The sequence below is a fragment of the Vanrija pseudolonga genome, chromosome 4 (assembly GCF_020906515.1).
Source record: "Vanrija pseudolonga chromosome 4, complete sequence".
NCBI lineage: Eukaryota > Fungi > Basidiomycota > Tremellomycetes > Trichosporonales > Trichosporonaceae > Vanrija > Vanrija pseudolonga.
Window position 1 is genome coordinate 384,076 of NC_085852.1, and position 14,830 is coordinate 398,905.

At 62.1% G+C, this 14,830-nt stretch overlaps 5 protein-coding genes across 6 annotated transcripts; 1 reads left to right on the forward strand and 4 right to left on the reverse strand.

Moving 5' to 3' along the window:
• Positions 1 to 138: 138 nt before the first annotated feature.
• On the reverse strand, positions 139 to 769 carry LOC62_04G005400 (uncharacterized protein; the record flags this gene model as incomplete). Its single annotated transcript, XM_062771932.1, has 2 exons — positions 139 to 556; positions 609 to 769. The coding sequence occupies 2 exons, from the start codon at positions 767 to 769 to the stop codon at positions 139 to 141; spliced, it is 579 nt and encodes a 192-aa protein (XP_062627916.1).
• Positions 770 to 3,098: 2,329 nt separating this feature from the next.
• iec1 (INO80 complex subunit 1) lies at positions 3,099 to 4,688 on the forward strand (the record flags this gene model as incomplete). Its single annotated transcript, XM_062771933.1, has 3 exons — positions 3,099 to 3,516; positions 3,757 to 3,900; positions 4,018 to 4,688. 3 exons carry the CDS (start codon positions 3,099 to 3,101, stop codon positions 4,686 to 4,688), a joined length of 1,233 nt encoding a protein of 410 aa, XP_062627917.1.
• Positions 4,689 to 4,846: 158 nt separating this feature from the next.
• On the reverse strand, positions 4,847 to 7,144 carry AAEL001134 (putative methylmalonate-semialdehyde dehydrogenase [acylating], mitochondrial). Its single transcript, XM_062771934.1, has 3 exons — positions 6,631 to 7,144; positions 6,226 to 6,468; positions 4,847 to 6,169 (listed from the first exon to the last, which is right to left on the reverse strand). Exons 1-3 carry the CDS (start codon positions 6,859 to 6,861, stop codon positions 5,000 to 5,002), a joined length of 1,644 nt encoding a protein of 547 aa, XP_062627918.1. The 5' UTR covers positions 6,862 to 7,144; the 3' UTR covers positions 4,847 to 4,999.
• Positions 7,145 to 7,686: 542 nt separating this feature from the next.
• Rnaseh2a (Ribonuclease H2 subunit A) lies at positions 7,687 to 9,087 on the reverse strand (the record flags this gene model as incomplete). The annotated part of the gene is made up of 5 exons (XM_062771935.1): positions 8,914 to 9,087; positions 8,794 to 8,874; positions 8,533 to 8,744; positions 7,984 to 8,221; positions 7,687 to 7,922 (listed from the first exon to the last, which is right to left on the reverse strand). The coding sequence occupies exons 1-5, from the start codon at positions 9,071 to 9,073 to the stop codon at positions 7,687 to 7,689; spliced, it is 927 nt and encodes a 308-aa protein (XP_062627919.1). The 5' UTR covers positions 9,074 to 9,087.
• Positions 9,088 to 11,914: 2,827 nt separating this feature from the next.
• NDE1_1 (Nuclear distribution protein nudE 1) lies at positions 11,915 to 14,644 on the reverse strand (the record flags this gene model as incomplete). 2 transcript variants are annotated; one of them, XM_062771936.1, is made up of 6 exons in its annotated part: positions 14,485 to 14,644; positions 14,340 to 14,413; positions 14,110 to 14,237; positions 13,913 to 14,061; positions 13,717 to 13,853; positions 11,915 to 13,677 (listed from the first exon to the last, which is right to left on the reverse strand). In XM_062771936.1, exons 1-6 carry the CDS (start codon positions 14,580 to 14,582, stop codon positions 11,915 to 11,917), a joined length of 2,349 nt encoding a protein of 782 aa, XP_062627920.1. In that variant the 5' UTR covers positions 14,583 to 14,644. The 2 variants fall into 2 exon arrangements, with proteins under 2 accessions (XP_062627920.1, XP_062627921.1); XM_062771937.1 differs by having other exon boundaries at positions 13,913 to 14,237.
• Between the last annotated feature and the right edge of the window lie 186 nt (positions 14,645 to 14,830).

Genomic DNA, 14,830 nt, shown 5'->3' on the forward strand with positions numbered 1-14,830 from the left:
TCCTGCATTGGCAGCAGGTGTGGTTCTCAGTATGGTGAATTCATAAATGTGGAGCTATGACATTGTCTGTGTGGAAGTAGAATGAAGTTGGCTTGGAAGGTCGCAGAGAGATTGGCGGATGACAATGTCGCGGCATCATCAACTACGGCGTCCATCTCCCTCTCCAGCGGTCCCCGACGCCAGTGGGCCCTTCCACTGGGGGTCGTACTCAGGTGGGAGGATCTCGGTGACAGCGACACCATCTTGAGCACGGAGATACTGCATTGGAGCCGACTCCTGGGGCAAGGACGACGACCCTCCAACGTCGAGACGCTCGATCGCTCCGGTGTTGTTCGGGTCGGCGGGGTTGATGTTTGCCTCTTCCTCCTTGGAGAGGGGAGCCACTTGGTCACCAAGTCGCTCGGTCTGGACAGGGGCAGGCGACAACAATGAGTCAATCTCCGGAACGGCTGTGACTTGGTCCTCGTCGATGGAAATCAGGGATGCCAAACGAAGTGCCGGAGGGGTCGTGGGGTTCTGCGCCAGAGATCCCTTAACGTTGGACACCCGATGTAAGCTGTGGAGCAGCAGTCAGATGGAGGAGCCTCCTGAAGTGTTGTCGGACTCACGGCCACTGTGTCGCGTCGCCTCTCGGGCGCTGATCGGTCGGCTCCAAGATGGACTGCTCCCCCGACGCCTCGTCAAGAGTCTGGGTGGGCGCATCGCGGATATACGGGGAGTGGTCATCTGCGCTGCCGTCCCGGACGAACAGGGGGCCATCATCGACCATAAAGAGCTCTCGCTTTGGGCGACTGGATGTTAGCTGCTCCTCTCTCGACACTCAGCGTCGTATGCGCCAGATGATGAAGAATGTCACCACAGCAAGAAGAGTCACCCCTCCTGCGGCCTATATCTCGTCAACGAGGAAATGTGGCATGCCACTCACTGCCCCGCCTGCTATCGTTGCAATTCCCGGGCCCGCTTTTGGTTGAAGTGTCGCAGATACAAGTGACGTTGGTGCAACAAGTCGCTCAGGTCGAAAGTTACCGAAGTCCTTCGCCCAGTTTACATCCCTAGTTACATATCAGCCTTTCAGCCTGCGTGGTGCACTTACGTGAGACCGGAGTACAGGACGATTGAGCTCAGGGCAATGGGACCATCGGACGCAGTAATCGTGAAGTTGTACTGCTTCGTTGGATCTAGAGGAGTGAACAGAAGTGTAGTCACAACCTCGGTTCGGCTCTTGGATGTCCATACCGACGGCGGATAGTACACCGGGGGCGGCGGTGTGAAAGTGAATTGCGCTGTCCTGTATACCGAGGAAGATGTACCGTTGAGAATCAGGAATGACGTGTTGGCGGGAAGGTCGATCGTGGCGGAGGCACCCTTCCCTCCAATTACTTGGGACCATGGAGACGACCTTGTTTCACCCAGTGATTCTTAGGAGTTAGCATGTGATGACATGACAAGCAATAGTCACCTTCGAAGGACACGGAATTCTTGAGGGTCCAGTTTCCGCTCCAATCGAGCAAATCGCTTTTCTGGTGGAAGTCGGAGAGCCATAGGCCTCGAGAAACAACCTGAGTGATGTCCGTTCTGCGAATGGTTAGGTAAATATGCTCATTTTTCGAGACGTTACGCTTGAGTTTGGATGCCTGTCGTAACCAGTGCCCGGAAGACTGACGCATCCGTTGAGATGTTCAATTGGGCCGAATAAGCGCCCCAGCTCCCTAAACTTCCGACAGATATCCAACCCGGAAGACTTAGGGCCACGTCGGAATAGATGTACGTTTGCCCAGTCTCTGGGACCGAAACAGTGAACGTAGACGTGCCGTGCCCGTAGGTGCGAAGCTGAAACGCCACAAAATGCCCATAGAAACGGACCAACGCTGTGACTGGTTTGTACGAGGTGCCGTTAAGAAGGTGACGCGACTCGCCGCTTCCGAAGAGGGAATCTTGCTTCGCGTCTGGTACACTCAATCCGACTTCATTGATGAAATGGTAGTCGTTTGTTCCGTTGTTCGCCGACGTACCATCGGCGTTGAGGTACGAAAGTAGAGGGGAGGCGTCGGAGATGCATATGTTGGAGGCGAGATTGGGGGTGAAGGCAGCGAGGCCACAGCAGGCGAGTATGGCTATCGCCCCCAAGAAGGCCCAAGCGCAGACCATGGTGAGGTGAATCGCTGTTCGGTTGGCTGGGTCTGCTGAAGGTGGGCAGGCAGGCAAGCCGCGTTGATGCTGGACGAAGCACCGAACGAGCCGCGTTGACGCAGTGCTGGAAGCGCTCGGCCCCTCAGGCTGGTGAGAGCCGCTGTGGGCGGGGACGAAGGGATGGAGGTGGTAGGATGTGTGTCGGTTGACAAAAGTTTGTGCAAGAGAGGATTTAAGCAGAATGGGAACGAGGCGAGAGCGTCGTCCAAACCCTGAGGATTGGGATTGTCTGCACGTCTGTTTTGTGAAGTGCACCGCCATTGAGCAACCCGCCCTTGTGACCCTCCAGTTAAGTCTCTTGTAGGATCGGAGCCAGCTCGCAATCCAAGCACCGCACCACACAAGGCGTCAGCGGTGGTGATGCGCCACAACGCCACTGCGCCGCGGCGGTGGTGGTGCAAACAACCAAACATTCCGCGGGGCCATAAGGGTTAGCCAAGCGGTGGCTCATAAGCAGGCTGTGTCTCACCCAAGCCATCTGGCTTGACTGGCGCTCTGTTATCACCCGGGCTGTGCATCGCTGACTGTATGCATGCTGCTGCCGAACAATGGGCAGCTTGTGGCTTGGATGGCTTGGTGAAGCAAGCCACGGTGCAATGTTTGCGTGAGTGCCACTTCCCCCATTTGTCCCCCCCTGATAAGCACGTGGTTTGCCTCCACCACTCATTCCACCAACCCACCAAGGGAAGGCGCCGAAAGCATCAGTGCCAGCAAAGAGTCGGCGCGACAAACGACGACGACGACGACAACAACAACAACAACAGCCAAAGACACGGCGAGGACAACAGCATCACCGCGGCCATCAGCGCATCCACATACCCTGCGCCACAGAAGCGACCAAGGCGCACACGCAGCCAAGCACCCCTCTCGCACCAGCCACCACCGCCCACCCGGCCGATCACACGGGAATGAGCTCGCCCCCAGCCGGCGGGCGGCGCAAGCCGCGGTCGTCGGACAGCAGCAGGCGGCACGCAGCGGCGAGCACGACCGACGAGGAGCTGTTCTACGGGTCCGGATCACGGGGATCGCGCCGCGCCCCGCCACCACCGCGCGCAGCGGCGCGCAAGCACGAGAGCTCCGAGGTCGAGGAAGACGAGGACGAGAGCGAGATGGACGTCGACGATGAGATTGACGGCCTCCTCTCTGGCGGCGAGGGCGAGGGGGACGGCGGCGACGGGGACGGGGAAGGTGATGGCGACGGGGATGGCGATGGAGACGACGGCAAGGACGAGCTGGATGAGAGCTCTGAGCCGCGAGAGTGCCAGTGGGACGAGTGCCCGCGCGTGTTTGGCGATCAAAAGGGCCTCGTCGAGCATGTCACCAAGGGTGAGTTTCCCTTCTAAGCGCGTCTCTCTTGTTGTCTGTCACACCGCGTCGACTGGGGTGGTCTGTGCGTCGTCTGTGCGCGTGATTGATCGGCCGTGCAGCCGCCATCTCTCTCTCCTGCCAGTCTAGCCGTCGTGGTAAAACACGCCGCGCGCCGCACTGTGCCCCTCCCTCCCCCTCAGTCAACGCCGCGCACACGCAGGTTTTCTCATCTGCTCCTTACTAACCACCTTGTCGCAGACCACATTGCCACCGGACGACAGCCATACGCCTGCCTCTGGAGGACATGTACCCGCCAGGGCCAGAAACAAGCTAGTCGACACGCACTCCTCACGCATATACGCAGCCATACCGGTGAAAAGCCGTACCAGTGTCCTCATCCCGGTGAGTACTACGCGGTGGGCGCGAGCGAGCGCGCAGAGCGCAGAGCACGGCGCACACGCGTCGAGCAAGGCTGTCCCCGTCGCCGTGCACTGCACACCGTGCTGACACAGCGCCCAGGCTGCGGAAGAAACTTTACCCGCTCCGACGCGATGAACAAGCACCTGCGCGCGATCCACGGCCCAGAGAGCAACAACAAGCGGCGGCGGACCAACGGCCTAGCGGACGAGTTTGCGCCCAGTGCGCTCGACGACGAGCCGGCCGTCATCCGCGACCTGGCCAAGGACGAGGATCTGTCCGAGGTGATCCACCGCCTGCGGAGCCGCGACCGCGTCGTCTTCAAGGCTGCGAATCCCGACGAGGAGGCGGCGTTACGCTACGTCCGCGAGCGCCGGCCGGGCGGCGCGCCGACCAAGCGCGGCGGCAGAGCAAAGGGGCGCAAGAGCGGCGCTGCAGCAGACGACGACAGCAAGGCGGACAAGGACAAGGCCAACGACTCGGGCAGCGAGTTCGACGAGGGCGCAAGTAAGCGATACCCCGTCGAGCGCGCAGTCGAGGGATACATGGTCGATCCTAGCGGCGAGGGCGAAATCGCAGTCATGGGCCGCTCGCGCTGGCAGGCAAAGTACATCATGGCCAAGGCCAAGCTCATGCTTGTCGACGAGGAGAACAAGATGCGCCGTGACGAGTTAGCGTTCTGGCTCGAGGAGGAGGAGCGCGTGTTCGGCCGCGAGGACGTCAAGGGCGAGAGCGATGCCGGGGAGGACGAGGTCGATCACCGCCGTAGGTAGTTGTATGCAGTCATGCTGCGTTAGGTGGGCGGCTGAGATGCGGCCGGGTGTGCTGGTCCTGTGTTTGACCCGGCCCTGGTATCAGTCAACTTCAGTCGACTTCAGGGCTCGCACCTAACCCGTCTCTAGACCGAGCCTGCACCCCGCGCTCGCCATCGTACGAATACACAGTCTCAATGCATGCAGCCGGAAGGACAACTGTTGTTTGTTTTACTACTACGGACCACCTCGTTCGCCCGCCGACAATGTGTAGGTCATGAATGGAAGCATCTCTCCTCACGCTCCGCTTGCTTGCTCTCTCCGCCCTCTGCTTAGTTGATCTGGGGCATGGCGACCGAGGCGCGCGTGCTGGTCGCGTCGGCGTGGGGCCAGAGAGCAGTGGTCGTCTTGCGCTGGGTGTAGAACTCGAGGCCAGTCTTGCCGTAGAAGGGGATGTCGCCCATGAACGAGCCCTTGTTGCCCGACCAGTTGAACATGGGGAGGGGAACGGGGACGGCAACGTTGATGCCAATCTGTCCGGGCTCGGCCTCGGTCTCGAACTTGCGGGCAATGGTGCCCGAGTTGGTGAAGATGGCGGTGCCGTTGCCGTACTTGGACTTGTTGATGATCTCAATGGCCTCGTCGAGGGTCTCGGCCGAGACAATGGTAAGGACGGGGCCGAAGATCTCGTTCTTGTAAGCCGACATGTCGGTGGTGCACTCGACAACGGTGGGGCCGACGAAGTTGCCCTCGGGGTAGTCGGCGACCTGGTAGCCACGGCCGTCGAGGAGGATCTTGCCGCCCTCCTTGGGGACCGAGGCGATGTAGCTCTCGATGCGCTCCTTGGCCTGGGGCGAGATGACGGGGCCGAGGTCGGTTCCGGGCTCGAAGCCGCCCGAGACCTTGAGGGCCTGGCCGCGCTCAATGAGCTCGGGGATCCACTGGCGCGACTCGCCGACAAAGATGGCGACCGAGAGGGCCATGCAACGCTGGCCAGCGGCACCGAAGGCGGCACCGGCAATGGCGTTGAGGGTGAGGTTCTTGTTGGCGTCGGGCATGACGACACAGTGGTTCTTGGCACCGAGGTTGGCCTGGACACGCTTGCCCTTGACAATGGCGCGGTCGTAGATGTGCTTGCCGGCGTTGTCACCACCAACGAACGAGATGGCCTTGATGGCGGGGTCGTCGCAGATGCGGTTGACAGTGTCGGCCGAGCCGTGGACAACGTTGAACACTCCAGGGGGCATGCCGGCGCGCTCACAGAGCTCGGCAATGATCATGGTGGCTCCGGGGTCGCGCTCAGAGGGCTTGACAACGAGCGTGTTGCCGGTAACGGTAGCGAGGGCAGCCGACCAGAGGACGATCATGGCGGGGAAGTTGAAGGGGGTGATGGCGGCAGTGACACCGAGGGGGGTGCGGCGCGAGTACGTGTCCATGTCGGTCGTGACCTCGAGCTTGTCACCCAGGAGGCCCGAAGTGATGGCAGTGGCAGACTCAACAACCTAGAGGGGGGCATTTAGCGCGATTTCTTCTATCCGGCCCCGCGCCTACTACTCACCTGGAGACCACGGCCGACGTCACCCTGGGCGTCGACGAACGTCTTGCCCTGCTCGAGCACAATCGACTTGGCAATGTCGTTGGTGTGCTGGCGGATCAGGTGCTGGAGCTCGAACATGACGCGCTGGCGGCGCATGATCGAGGTCTTGGACCACGTCTTGTACGCCTCCGAGGCGGCAGCGATGGCCTGGTCGAACTCGGCGCCGGTGGTCTCGGGGACGCGGTTGATGAGGGTCTGCGAAGCCTGGCGGGGGTGTCAGCGGGGCTCTTTTGCTGAATATCCGTCTCGATTATCGCGTTGCGCGTCGCGCGTCGTCGCTCTCGCGCTCTCGGCTCTCGGCAGGGCACGTTCGGCACCTCGCCTTCTCCTCGCCTCTCGCGTCACCACGCACACACCGCTACTCACCGGGTCGCGGACCTCGAGCCAGCGGTCGGCCTTGGACTCGACAAACTCGCCGCCAATGTAGTTCTTGGTGTTACCACCGGTCGCGCTGGTGCCCTTCCACTTGGCCGAGACCTCCTCGGCGGCCTTGGCAGCGAGGGGCGACAGCGAGCCGGTCTGCGCGGCGGCAGCGGCGGCGCTGGCGTAGCCACGGGCCAGGCGGGCAACAGGCATGTAACGGGTAGACCTGAGCATTGTGAGGGGTGGAAGGGGTGTTTTGGGAAAGAGTGGGGAGATGGGAAGAGAGAAGAGAGAGGGGGAGGACGTGGGTGGAATGTATAGTGCGAGTGTGGGGGGGAGGCAGGAGGGGAGGGGGGCAGTCAACGGAGGGGCCGTGGCGCGGCGCGGCTAGAAGAAATCTCGGCTTTGCGGTCAGATGGTCCGCGGCGGTTAACGTGGATACGCTGTAGCCAGCGGCACTCGCTGTCGTCGCCAGTCGCAGTCTAGCTAGCACCAGTCGTACAGTGGTGGAGTGCGATGGCCAGGCTGCAGCAGGTTCAGTGGAACAGCTCCGACCGTCATTGTACCCGGCCGGATCAACAAAATAAGCGAATTTAGGCGAGGTCCCTGAGGTCAAAAGTGGCACTTGCACCCATTGGGGCAGAGTCACCTCGGCAAAGTTTTATCTATCCAAGCCGCTGGCTAAACAGTGCAAGGGACTCCAGACTCAGACCCCGGTACACCTGCCTGAACTCTTTGCCTTGCTTCCCGCCAGCCAGCCAGTCGCACCGGGCGGCTCCCCCCCCATGCCAAGTCACCACCAGTCACATAAACCTACAACATTGCTCGTCTATCTAGGCGGAGCCTCCGCTGGCAGGGCGGGCGGGAGCGGCGCATGAGACGCTGTCGCCCTACGCCGATATTTGACCTTTACACGCCTCTATTTGACCTCGCGAGCCCAGCCAAACCCTGTGGCGGCCCGGTGTGGCCCCGCAACCGATAAACGTGGCACAGCGCCGCCACGTGCTGACCACGCACGACCTCGCCTAAATGCGACGGGTGATACGGCGCGATATGGGTTTACAGCTCGCCGACTGACGACACACCCAGCTGCCGCCAGACCTTGGGCTGACCTCGGTCCGCATCGGCATTGAAGTAGCTTGCAGCTGATGGCTGCGTAACGTCATCGGCCCAAGCGCATGGTGCGGCCTGTTTCTCGAGCAGCACCTTGACCGTCGCCCAGGAGAAGCGCACAATGCCGCGGTAGCCGAACACGGGGTCAATGGAGTTGCGGAGGTATGCTTGTGTCTTGGGATCTGCGTGTTTGCGTCAGTGGAACTCGTCCGCCACAACGCATGCCATGCCGACCGGACTGACCCGACGGATATCCGCTCCCCCGAATGACGTCCTCGTCGCCGCCGTTCGCCACTGGCCCCTCGGCGTCCACCCAGTTCTCGATGTACCGATCACGGGTCACTTTTGCAATGATCGATGCGGCACCGACAATCTTGTAGATCGAGTCGGCCTTGGGACACACCGTGAACGAGATGGACGGGAACGCAAGGGAAAGCCGGTCCTGCCACTGCTGACTAGGGCCGAGGGCGTCGACGTAGCACTGCAGCGTCAGCACCGAGGGAACCAGATAAGGAGGCACAAACGCCGAGGACCGCGGACGAGGTGGTGCGCGAGTGGGCTGCCGGCTGCGTGGGCCGATGACGGCCTGCAGTCGGCAGAAGGCTTTGACCGCCAAGTGGCCTTTGAGCAAGCTCGCAACCTCGTTTGCCTGCCCACCACCTCTCCCTTCGCTCGCCGACAGCACTCCCGCCCATGATCATTGCACGGCGAGCTCCTCAACTCTCCGGCGCATGCCGTAGTCTATCCTTCCACCCGCTTCCTCCACCCGCTTCCTCTCCCATCCCAGCTCACCTCTTTAATGTTCAACCCCCGGTCCAAAGCAGCCTGCACCAGCCCCATGGTGGCCTCCTCGGCCTGTCGGTTCAAGTTGACCGGCACCCGGCGGAGCATGTTGGCCGAGATAGCCTGTGGTGAGAGGGTAGCGGACGAGTAGCAGAGGTCGTTGTTGTCCTTGAATGCGTCCCAGAGGGCCTGGCGGGTCTCGGCCGAGAGGGCTTTGGAGTCTGGGACTGTCAGCAGGGGCACATACGCCTCAGTCCTTCCTCCACTCACCGTCGAAGCCGATGCCCTCGAGCGTGGGCTTGAACACCAAAGGGCAGTACGCAGCGGCATACACCATCGGTCCGAGAACGGCTGTGGTTGTCAGCTTAGATCCGTGGTTCGTCAGCTCACGCCCTCGGCCCGCCTCGTCGATGCCCATGATCCAGCCCTGCTTGTTCGCGTCGGTGGACGCAGTCGCGTCGTCTGGCAGGGTCGAGTGGAAGACGTACGAGTCGACCAGGGCCGGGATAGGGTCGAGGTCGACCGGGTCGACTGGGGTTGTGTCTGTCATGGTGTAGGTGGAGCTTGTCAACTGTGCAAGAGAAGGAAGGCAGCTACAAGCACTTTTGTTTTGTTCCTCTGCGACGCGTCTGGAAATCAAGGCTGAGCGCGTCGAGGGCGAGGTGGAGGTTGGATAGGCGTGCGAAGTCGTGTTGATTTTTCAAATAGGCCCGCGTGAGATGACGCGTTTGACTTTCCCTGGACGATTGATGGCTGGGATCGCGTCGAGAATGCCTTTGGCCACCTGAACAACTGAGACATTCATCATCTAGATCATCTCAAGCGACAATAGTAGCACGACCCAACATGGAGGCTGCTCTCCCCGAGTCCCAGCCCGAGGAGAGCCTCTCATCGGGGCTCGAACGCCAGCTGGACAACGTCAAGAGTGAGTACTCGGTTCCTTCCTTCCAGCTTCCCTGGCTTCCTCGCTGACTCCCCAGGCATGCAGCAGCAAGTACGTCACCTTCCTCCACACCGCCCACTAACGACGACAGATGGCCAACTTCCACGACGACCTGTCCAAGCTGCAGTCGCAGTGCGCGAGCCTCAAGTCAGAACGGACGCGCCTTGCAACGGAAATCTCGAGCCAGAAGATGGAGCGCGCGGGGCTCGACGCGCAGATCGAGAAGCTGCAGAACGAGCGCGCAGCTCTGGAGCTCGAGTACGCCGGCCTTCGAGAAGACGAGCACTGGTGGCGGCAGGCGGAGGCGACGACGTCTGCCGAACTCGAGGAGCAAGGCAAGCTCACGCGCCAACTCTGGCTCAAGACCGAGAAGATCAGGGAGCTCGAGCAGCAAAAGCGCGACGTGCACGCCGAGCACGCTGAGGAGATTGAGGCCGAGCGGTCTGTCGCTTCGGGACTGAGGGAACGCATCGCGCGGCTGGAGAGGAAGATCCGCTCGGGGTCGGGCCTCTCCGACGCGGGCGCCGGGGAAGGCGAGAGCGCGCCGCTTCGTGAAGAGGTCAAGCGGCTCCAGGATGCCTTGGCGTCCTCGCGTGCTTCGGCAGCGAAGGACTCCAAGGCACGCGATGACGCCCTGGCGCAAGTCGCGGCCTTGACATCGGAACTTGGCGCAGCAAAGGAGGAGGCTGCGCGCCTCCGTGACGTACAGCGCCGTGCACCAAGGTGAGCTTGCGCGAAGACCACACTGACAGACGACAGCACCCCGCCCCGCGCGCTGCAAGCTCTATCCCCCAACGTCCGCGGAACGCCAAGAACGCCATCCAAATCGCCCCTTCCACCCTCGTCGCCCAAGGCAGCGCAAGACTATGCCCATCTCGAGAGCCAGCACCGCGCCCTCAAGCAGGCGTATGACGCCCTCCGGACCAAGTACGCGGCTGATATCCAGCACTGGCGGGAGTACAAGAAGGTCGATCAGGCGCGCAAGGAGCTCAAGGCGAAGAAGCGCGAAGAACGCAAGGCGACCCAGGCGGCGAGTGCGGGCGCCGGCGCGGTCGTCGAGACCATTGCCGTGCGTCAAGATTCGCCGGCTGAGAACCAGGGCGACGGCCCGGTCGAGGTCGCCAACAGGAGCCGCAGCCGCAGCCACTCGACTGAAAAGCCTGCCGTGCCCCGGAGCGGGCTCCGCTCGTCTACCCGTGCGCTGGACGAAGCGCTCCGCAGCCCTGCCAAGAGCCCCGCGCTCGAGCTGGCCGCTCCCTCAGCGGCACACCGGTCCCGCTCCGTTTCGCCACTGAAGGAGGATGTCACGGTGACTCCGGCGCCGTCGCGGGCGTTAAAGCGTGTGCCGTCCGTCGTCACGCCGTGGCTCGGAGCACCGACGGGCAAGACGCCCACGCCCGCAACTTCGAGCAGGACGCCGACATCAACTTCGGAAGTGAAGCGCCGTCGTGTCTCCTTGGGGCAAGAGGACGACTTTGACACGCCCTCGGCGGACCCATTATCCACGCACACCCCTGACCGGACGCCGTTGGTTCGTGACCGCACAGGCGGGGCAGCGCGTGTCTCGTCGCTTCGCCGGGCCGCGCTCGAGCGGTCGACGGTTCCTCCCGCCGACGACACACTCGCTACTCCCGGCGCCTCGTCGAGCAAGCGCAAGAGGCTGGACATGGAGGGCCTCAGCCCCGCCGAGAAGGCCGCAGAGCTGAAGAAGATCGCGAGGCTGCCTGCGTCGGAGCGGCGTGACCTTTATGCCGAGTATAAGGGCAGCGGGCGGTACATGCCCCCGGAAGCCATGTGAGTCGGCTCTAGGGTGTGTGAACGACAAGCTGACGACCCAGCCACCGCGGCGTGGCGGACGAGTACGAGATCGACCCCGACAAGAACGACGGCATCGCACATCAGTTTGACAATGTCGTGCGGGGCCGCGAGGCGCGCAAGCGCATGCACGGCGGCGACTGCGAGTGTTGTCGTGATGTGAGCTGTCTGCATGAGGACGAGCTGACAAGCAGTACTACGAAGCTGTTGGCCCGTTGCCCGTGTTCAATGCTGGGCCGCGGTGGAAGGACACCGCCGAGGACGACGACGACGAGAACGACTCGCCCACAAAGCGCCAGCGCCAGCTCGAGGACCACCAGAACCGTATCTCGCGCCACCGCGAGGTGTGGCGCAAGCCGCCCACCCCGCCAGACTTTTGGAAGATTGGGTTTCCTAGCACGCAAGACGTCGAAGCAGTCAACGCCAAAGCGGACAAGATGGTAGCCGACCGCGAGGCCGAGATCCGGCGCCAGGCTGCGTGAGTTGCTCCACTGGGTGTGACGCTGACATGTAGCCACAAGGACAGCAAGTGGCGTAAGAAGGAGTAGTGAGACGCACATCATCAGCGTGTTGTATAAACTGTACATATTAGGTGCATCATAACAACCATGTAGTGAATGTAGACTGTAGACTCTACCCCCGGCCAACCCACTTGGCTGACGGGTTGCGCGTGCTCTCCTTGAGGATGGCGTTCTCCTTGAGAACGGCACTGGGGATACGGGGAACAGGAGGAGGCGTGTCCGAGAAGCCTGGGTAACTCGTCGGACGGCCGTTGGCGGGCTTGGGACCAGGGATACCGCTGGGGCCAGACAATGCGGCTTCGGCAGCGCTTAAGCTGCTGCGGCGACCAGCGCGCTTGTACGGCAGAGTCGCCGCGCCGCTCTTCTCGGGGCTGCTGGCGGCGGCTGCTCCGTTGACAACGGCAGGCGGCAGGCCGCGGCCCAGGCTGCCGTGCTGTGCGCGCTGGTGCGACCTGGCGGGCTCGTTATCCTCCGCAGGCATGGGGCGCAGCGCAGTGGAGGCGCGGGATGAATTCGACGTCGATGTCGAGGCTGAGGGCGGGGGCGAGGGGAACGCGTCGGCCGCTGTGGAGATCGAAACGCGCCGCGGGCCCGGGATAAGTGTAGGTGATAGAGCACCGGGACGGCCGGCGAATAAGCTAGGAGACATGGCGCCGCTGCGCGAGGGGGTGCGCGCGTGCAGCCTTGACACGGGGGGTGGGCCGCGAGTGGAACTCGTCAGTCGGTCTGCGACGGTGCGCCGTGATGGTGCCGGCGCGCGAGGCGATCCCGATGACTTGACGGTAGACATGCCAGACGTCGACGCTGACAGTGATGATCTGTGCCGTGTCGTTGTCGACTTGGAAAGGGACGTCGAGGGAAGTCGCGAAGTCGACTTTGCTAGCGTGTTGGTCAACGGGGAAGGAATGGCGGGTCTGCTGGGGAGAGGACGAGTCCGCGACGTTGCGCTGGAACGAGACGGGTTGCGCTCCAGCGGTGAAGGCGAGTCGTCGCGGGGCACGACGGGGTTGGTGCTCGCTCTCAGCGTCGGGTCGGGAGTGTCCTCGAGGTCAGAGAGCATAACCCATCCTGATGGGGAGAAAACACCATCGCTCGCCGCACCGGGCGTAGACAGCGCGGCTGGAGTACGGTTGAGAGCGGAAACTCTGTTGTGCGACGCGGCTGAAACGGTCGACGTGACGGTACGAGACGAGCCCTTGGTGGCGACTGAGGCTGCAGAGATCGTGCTGCTCGCCGTCGAGACGGTGGGTTGTCTTCTTGGAACAACGGGTTGCGTGGCTGTTGTGGCGAGGTTGCGTCGTGACATTTTCGTGCCGATCCTGTCGTCTGTGGCCTTGAGACGGGCCTGCAGATCTTGGAGGAGCTTGAACCCCTTGGTTTTGGCGGCTTGGTGGCTTGCTGCGCGGGCGGGTGAAGGAGCGTATGAAGGTCTGGTTCTTGGTGCGGGCGATGGTGCGGCCGCAGCGGCGAGGTTGCGGGTCGTAGTTGAGCGGGAGAGCGCAGGGATTCCTGAAGGAGAGGCAGTGATGGTTGGTCGTCTGACGGCGGGAGAGGCGAGTACCTGGGCAGTGGTGCTTCTCGTGAGGCCGCGCACAGTTCGTGGCGTCGCAGTTGCGGAGCGATCGCCTGATCGCTCCGTAACAGCGGAGCGTTCCGTTGCGTTGGACCTCGTCGACGTTGTCGACCTGTGCGATGGCGTTGGCGAGGCGGCACTTGCGCGAGACGCGGACCTCGAATGTGAGCGCTTGTCCGGATAAGGGGACATGGGAGCGTTTGAGGACGGATAAGGGGACATGGGAGCGTTTGAGGACGGAGGAGTAGGCACTACTGCGCGTGCGAGCTGGTCACGAAGGATGGCGATTTCGTTGTTTGCGTCTGGTGATGGGTGAGCAAGGTCTTCGAATCCGTACCCACCTCGGACATCATCCTTGAGCCGCTGGCACTCCTCCTCGAGCTCCTGTCTCTGGATAGCCTCCTGCTCCAACAGCGTCTTCTCCTCGATGGCACGGTTGTACTTGATTTCCATGTCGAGCAGGGACGACACGGCAACGCTGGGGACCGGTCAGGACATTGCCCCACACATCCATCATGTCATCGCACCATCACGTACCGTTCGTTGCGCTCGAGCTCGTCGTTGCCCATCTCGAGGTCGCGAAGGGCAATCAGCGTCTTGTCACGCTCAGAGCGCAAGTTGTCCATCTCGCGCTGCATCGCCGACACTGTCGAGCTGTGCATCATTTGCAGGTTGATGAATTTGGTCTGGGGCGTGAGCTCTGTGCGTTGCCTGCCGGCCGGCTGCCAACGCACCTTCCACTCATCGCGTTCCGTATCGAGCCGCTTGATGCGCTGCTGCAGCTCGGCCTGCTTGGCCTCTGTGGCCTCGAGCTCCTTCTCGAGCTCTTGCTCCAGTTCTCGTGATGAGAGCTGGAATTCGTCTAAGGTCGGGTTAGTCGGGGATCTGGGGCAACAGGCAGCGGGACCGGCGTGGCGCGTGCGTTCTTTCTCTCGCCCCGCCCAACCCCACATCTCAAACTTACCCAATTCATTCCTTGTCTCGTTGAGGAGGTCAATGGCGACGCGATACTTGTCGCGGTAGTAGTTGGCCTCTTCTCTGGGTGAGTCGAAGCTGGTGTTGTCATCAGCACATACATTGCCAGCACTCTGCGCGACCTGGCCACCCACGTCAAGTCGTCATCGTCCTCCTCCAAGGTGAGATTAGACATTGCCTTGTCCATTGGGCTTGCTGGGAACCCGTTGGCCGGGGTGGGAGTGCCAAACATGGCGCCGGGCCGTGGACAATGAGACAAGAGGTGGGGAATTGCCGAACGAGAGTGGTTGTTGTTGGTTGTGATTAAATGTTATCTAGAATGGGCATGTCAACAACAATCCATCGCCGACACCCGTCGTCACCCCACACCACTGCCCATCCTGGTGGCAAGCCGCGTCGACTCCGCCACGCGTCATAACGCCGCCGGAAAAAGGAATCCCTCTGGTCGTCCGCCTGGGAGGTCTCAGTTCGGCCGTCCCT

What these genes read in the sequence shown, in the direction of transcription:
- AAEL001134 (XM_062771934.1), bottom strand. Translation starts at nt 6,861, where the DNA reads ATGCTCAGGTCTACCCGTTACATGCCTGTTGCCCGCCTGGCCCGTGGC. An exon ending in GGCTCGAGGTCCGCGACCCG is followed by an intron (nt 6,469 to 6,630) that starts GTGAGTAGCGGT and finishes CACCCCCGCCAG; the next exon opens with GCTTCGCAGACCCTCATCAA. An exon ending in ACGTCGGCCGTGGTCTCCAG is followed by an intron (nt 6,170 to 6,225) that starts GTGAGTAGTAGG and finishes GCCCCCCTCTAG; the next exon opens with GTTGTTGAGTCTGCCACTGC.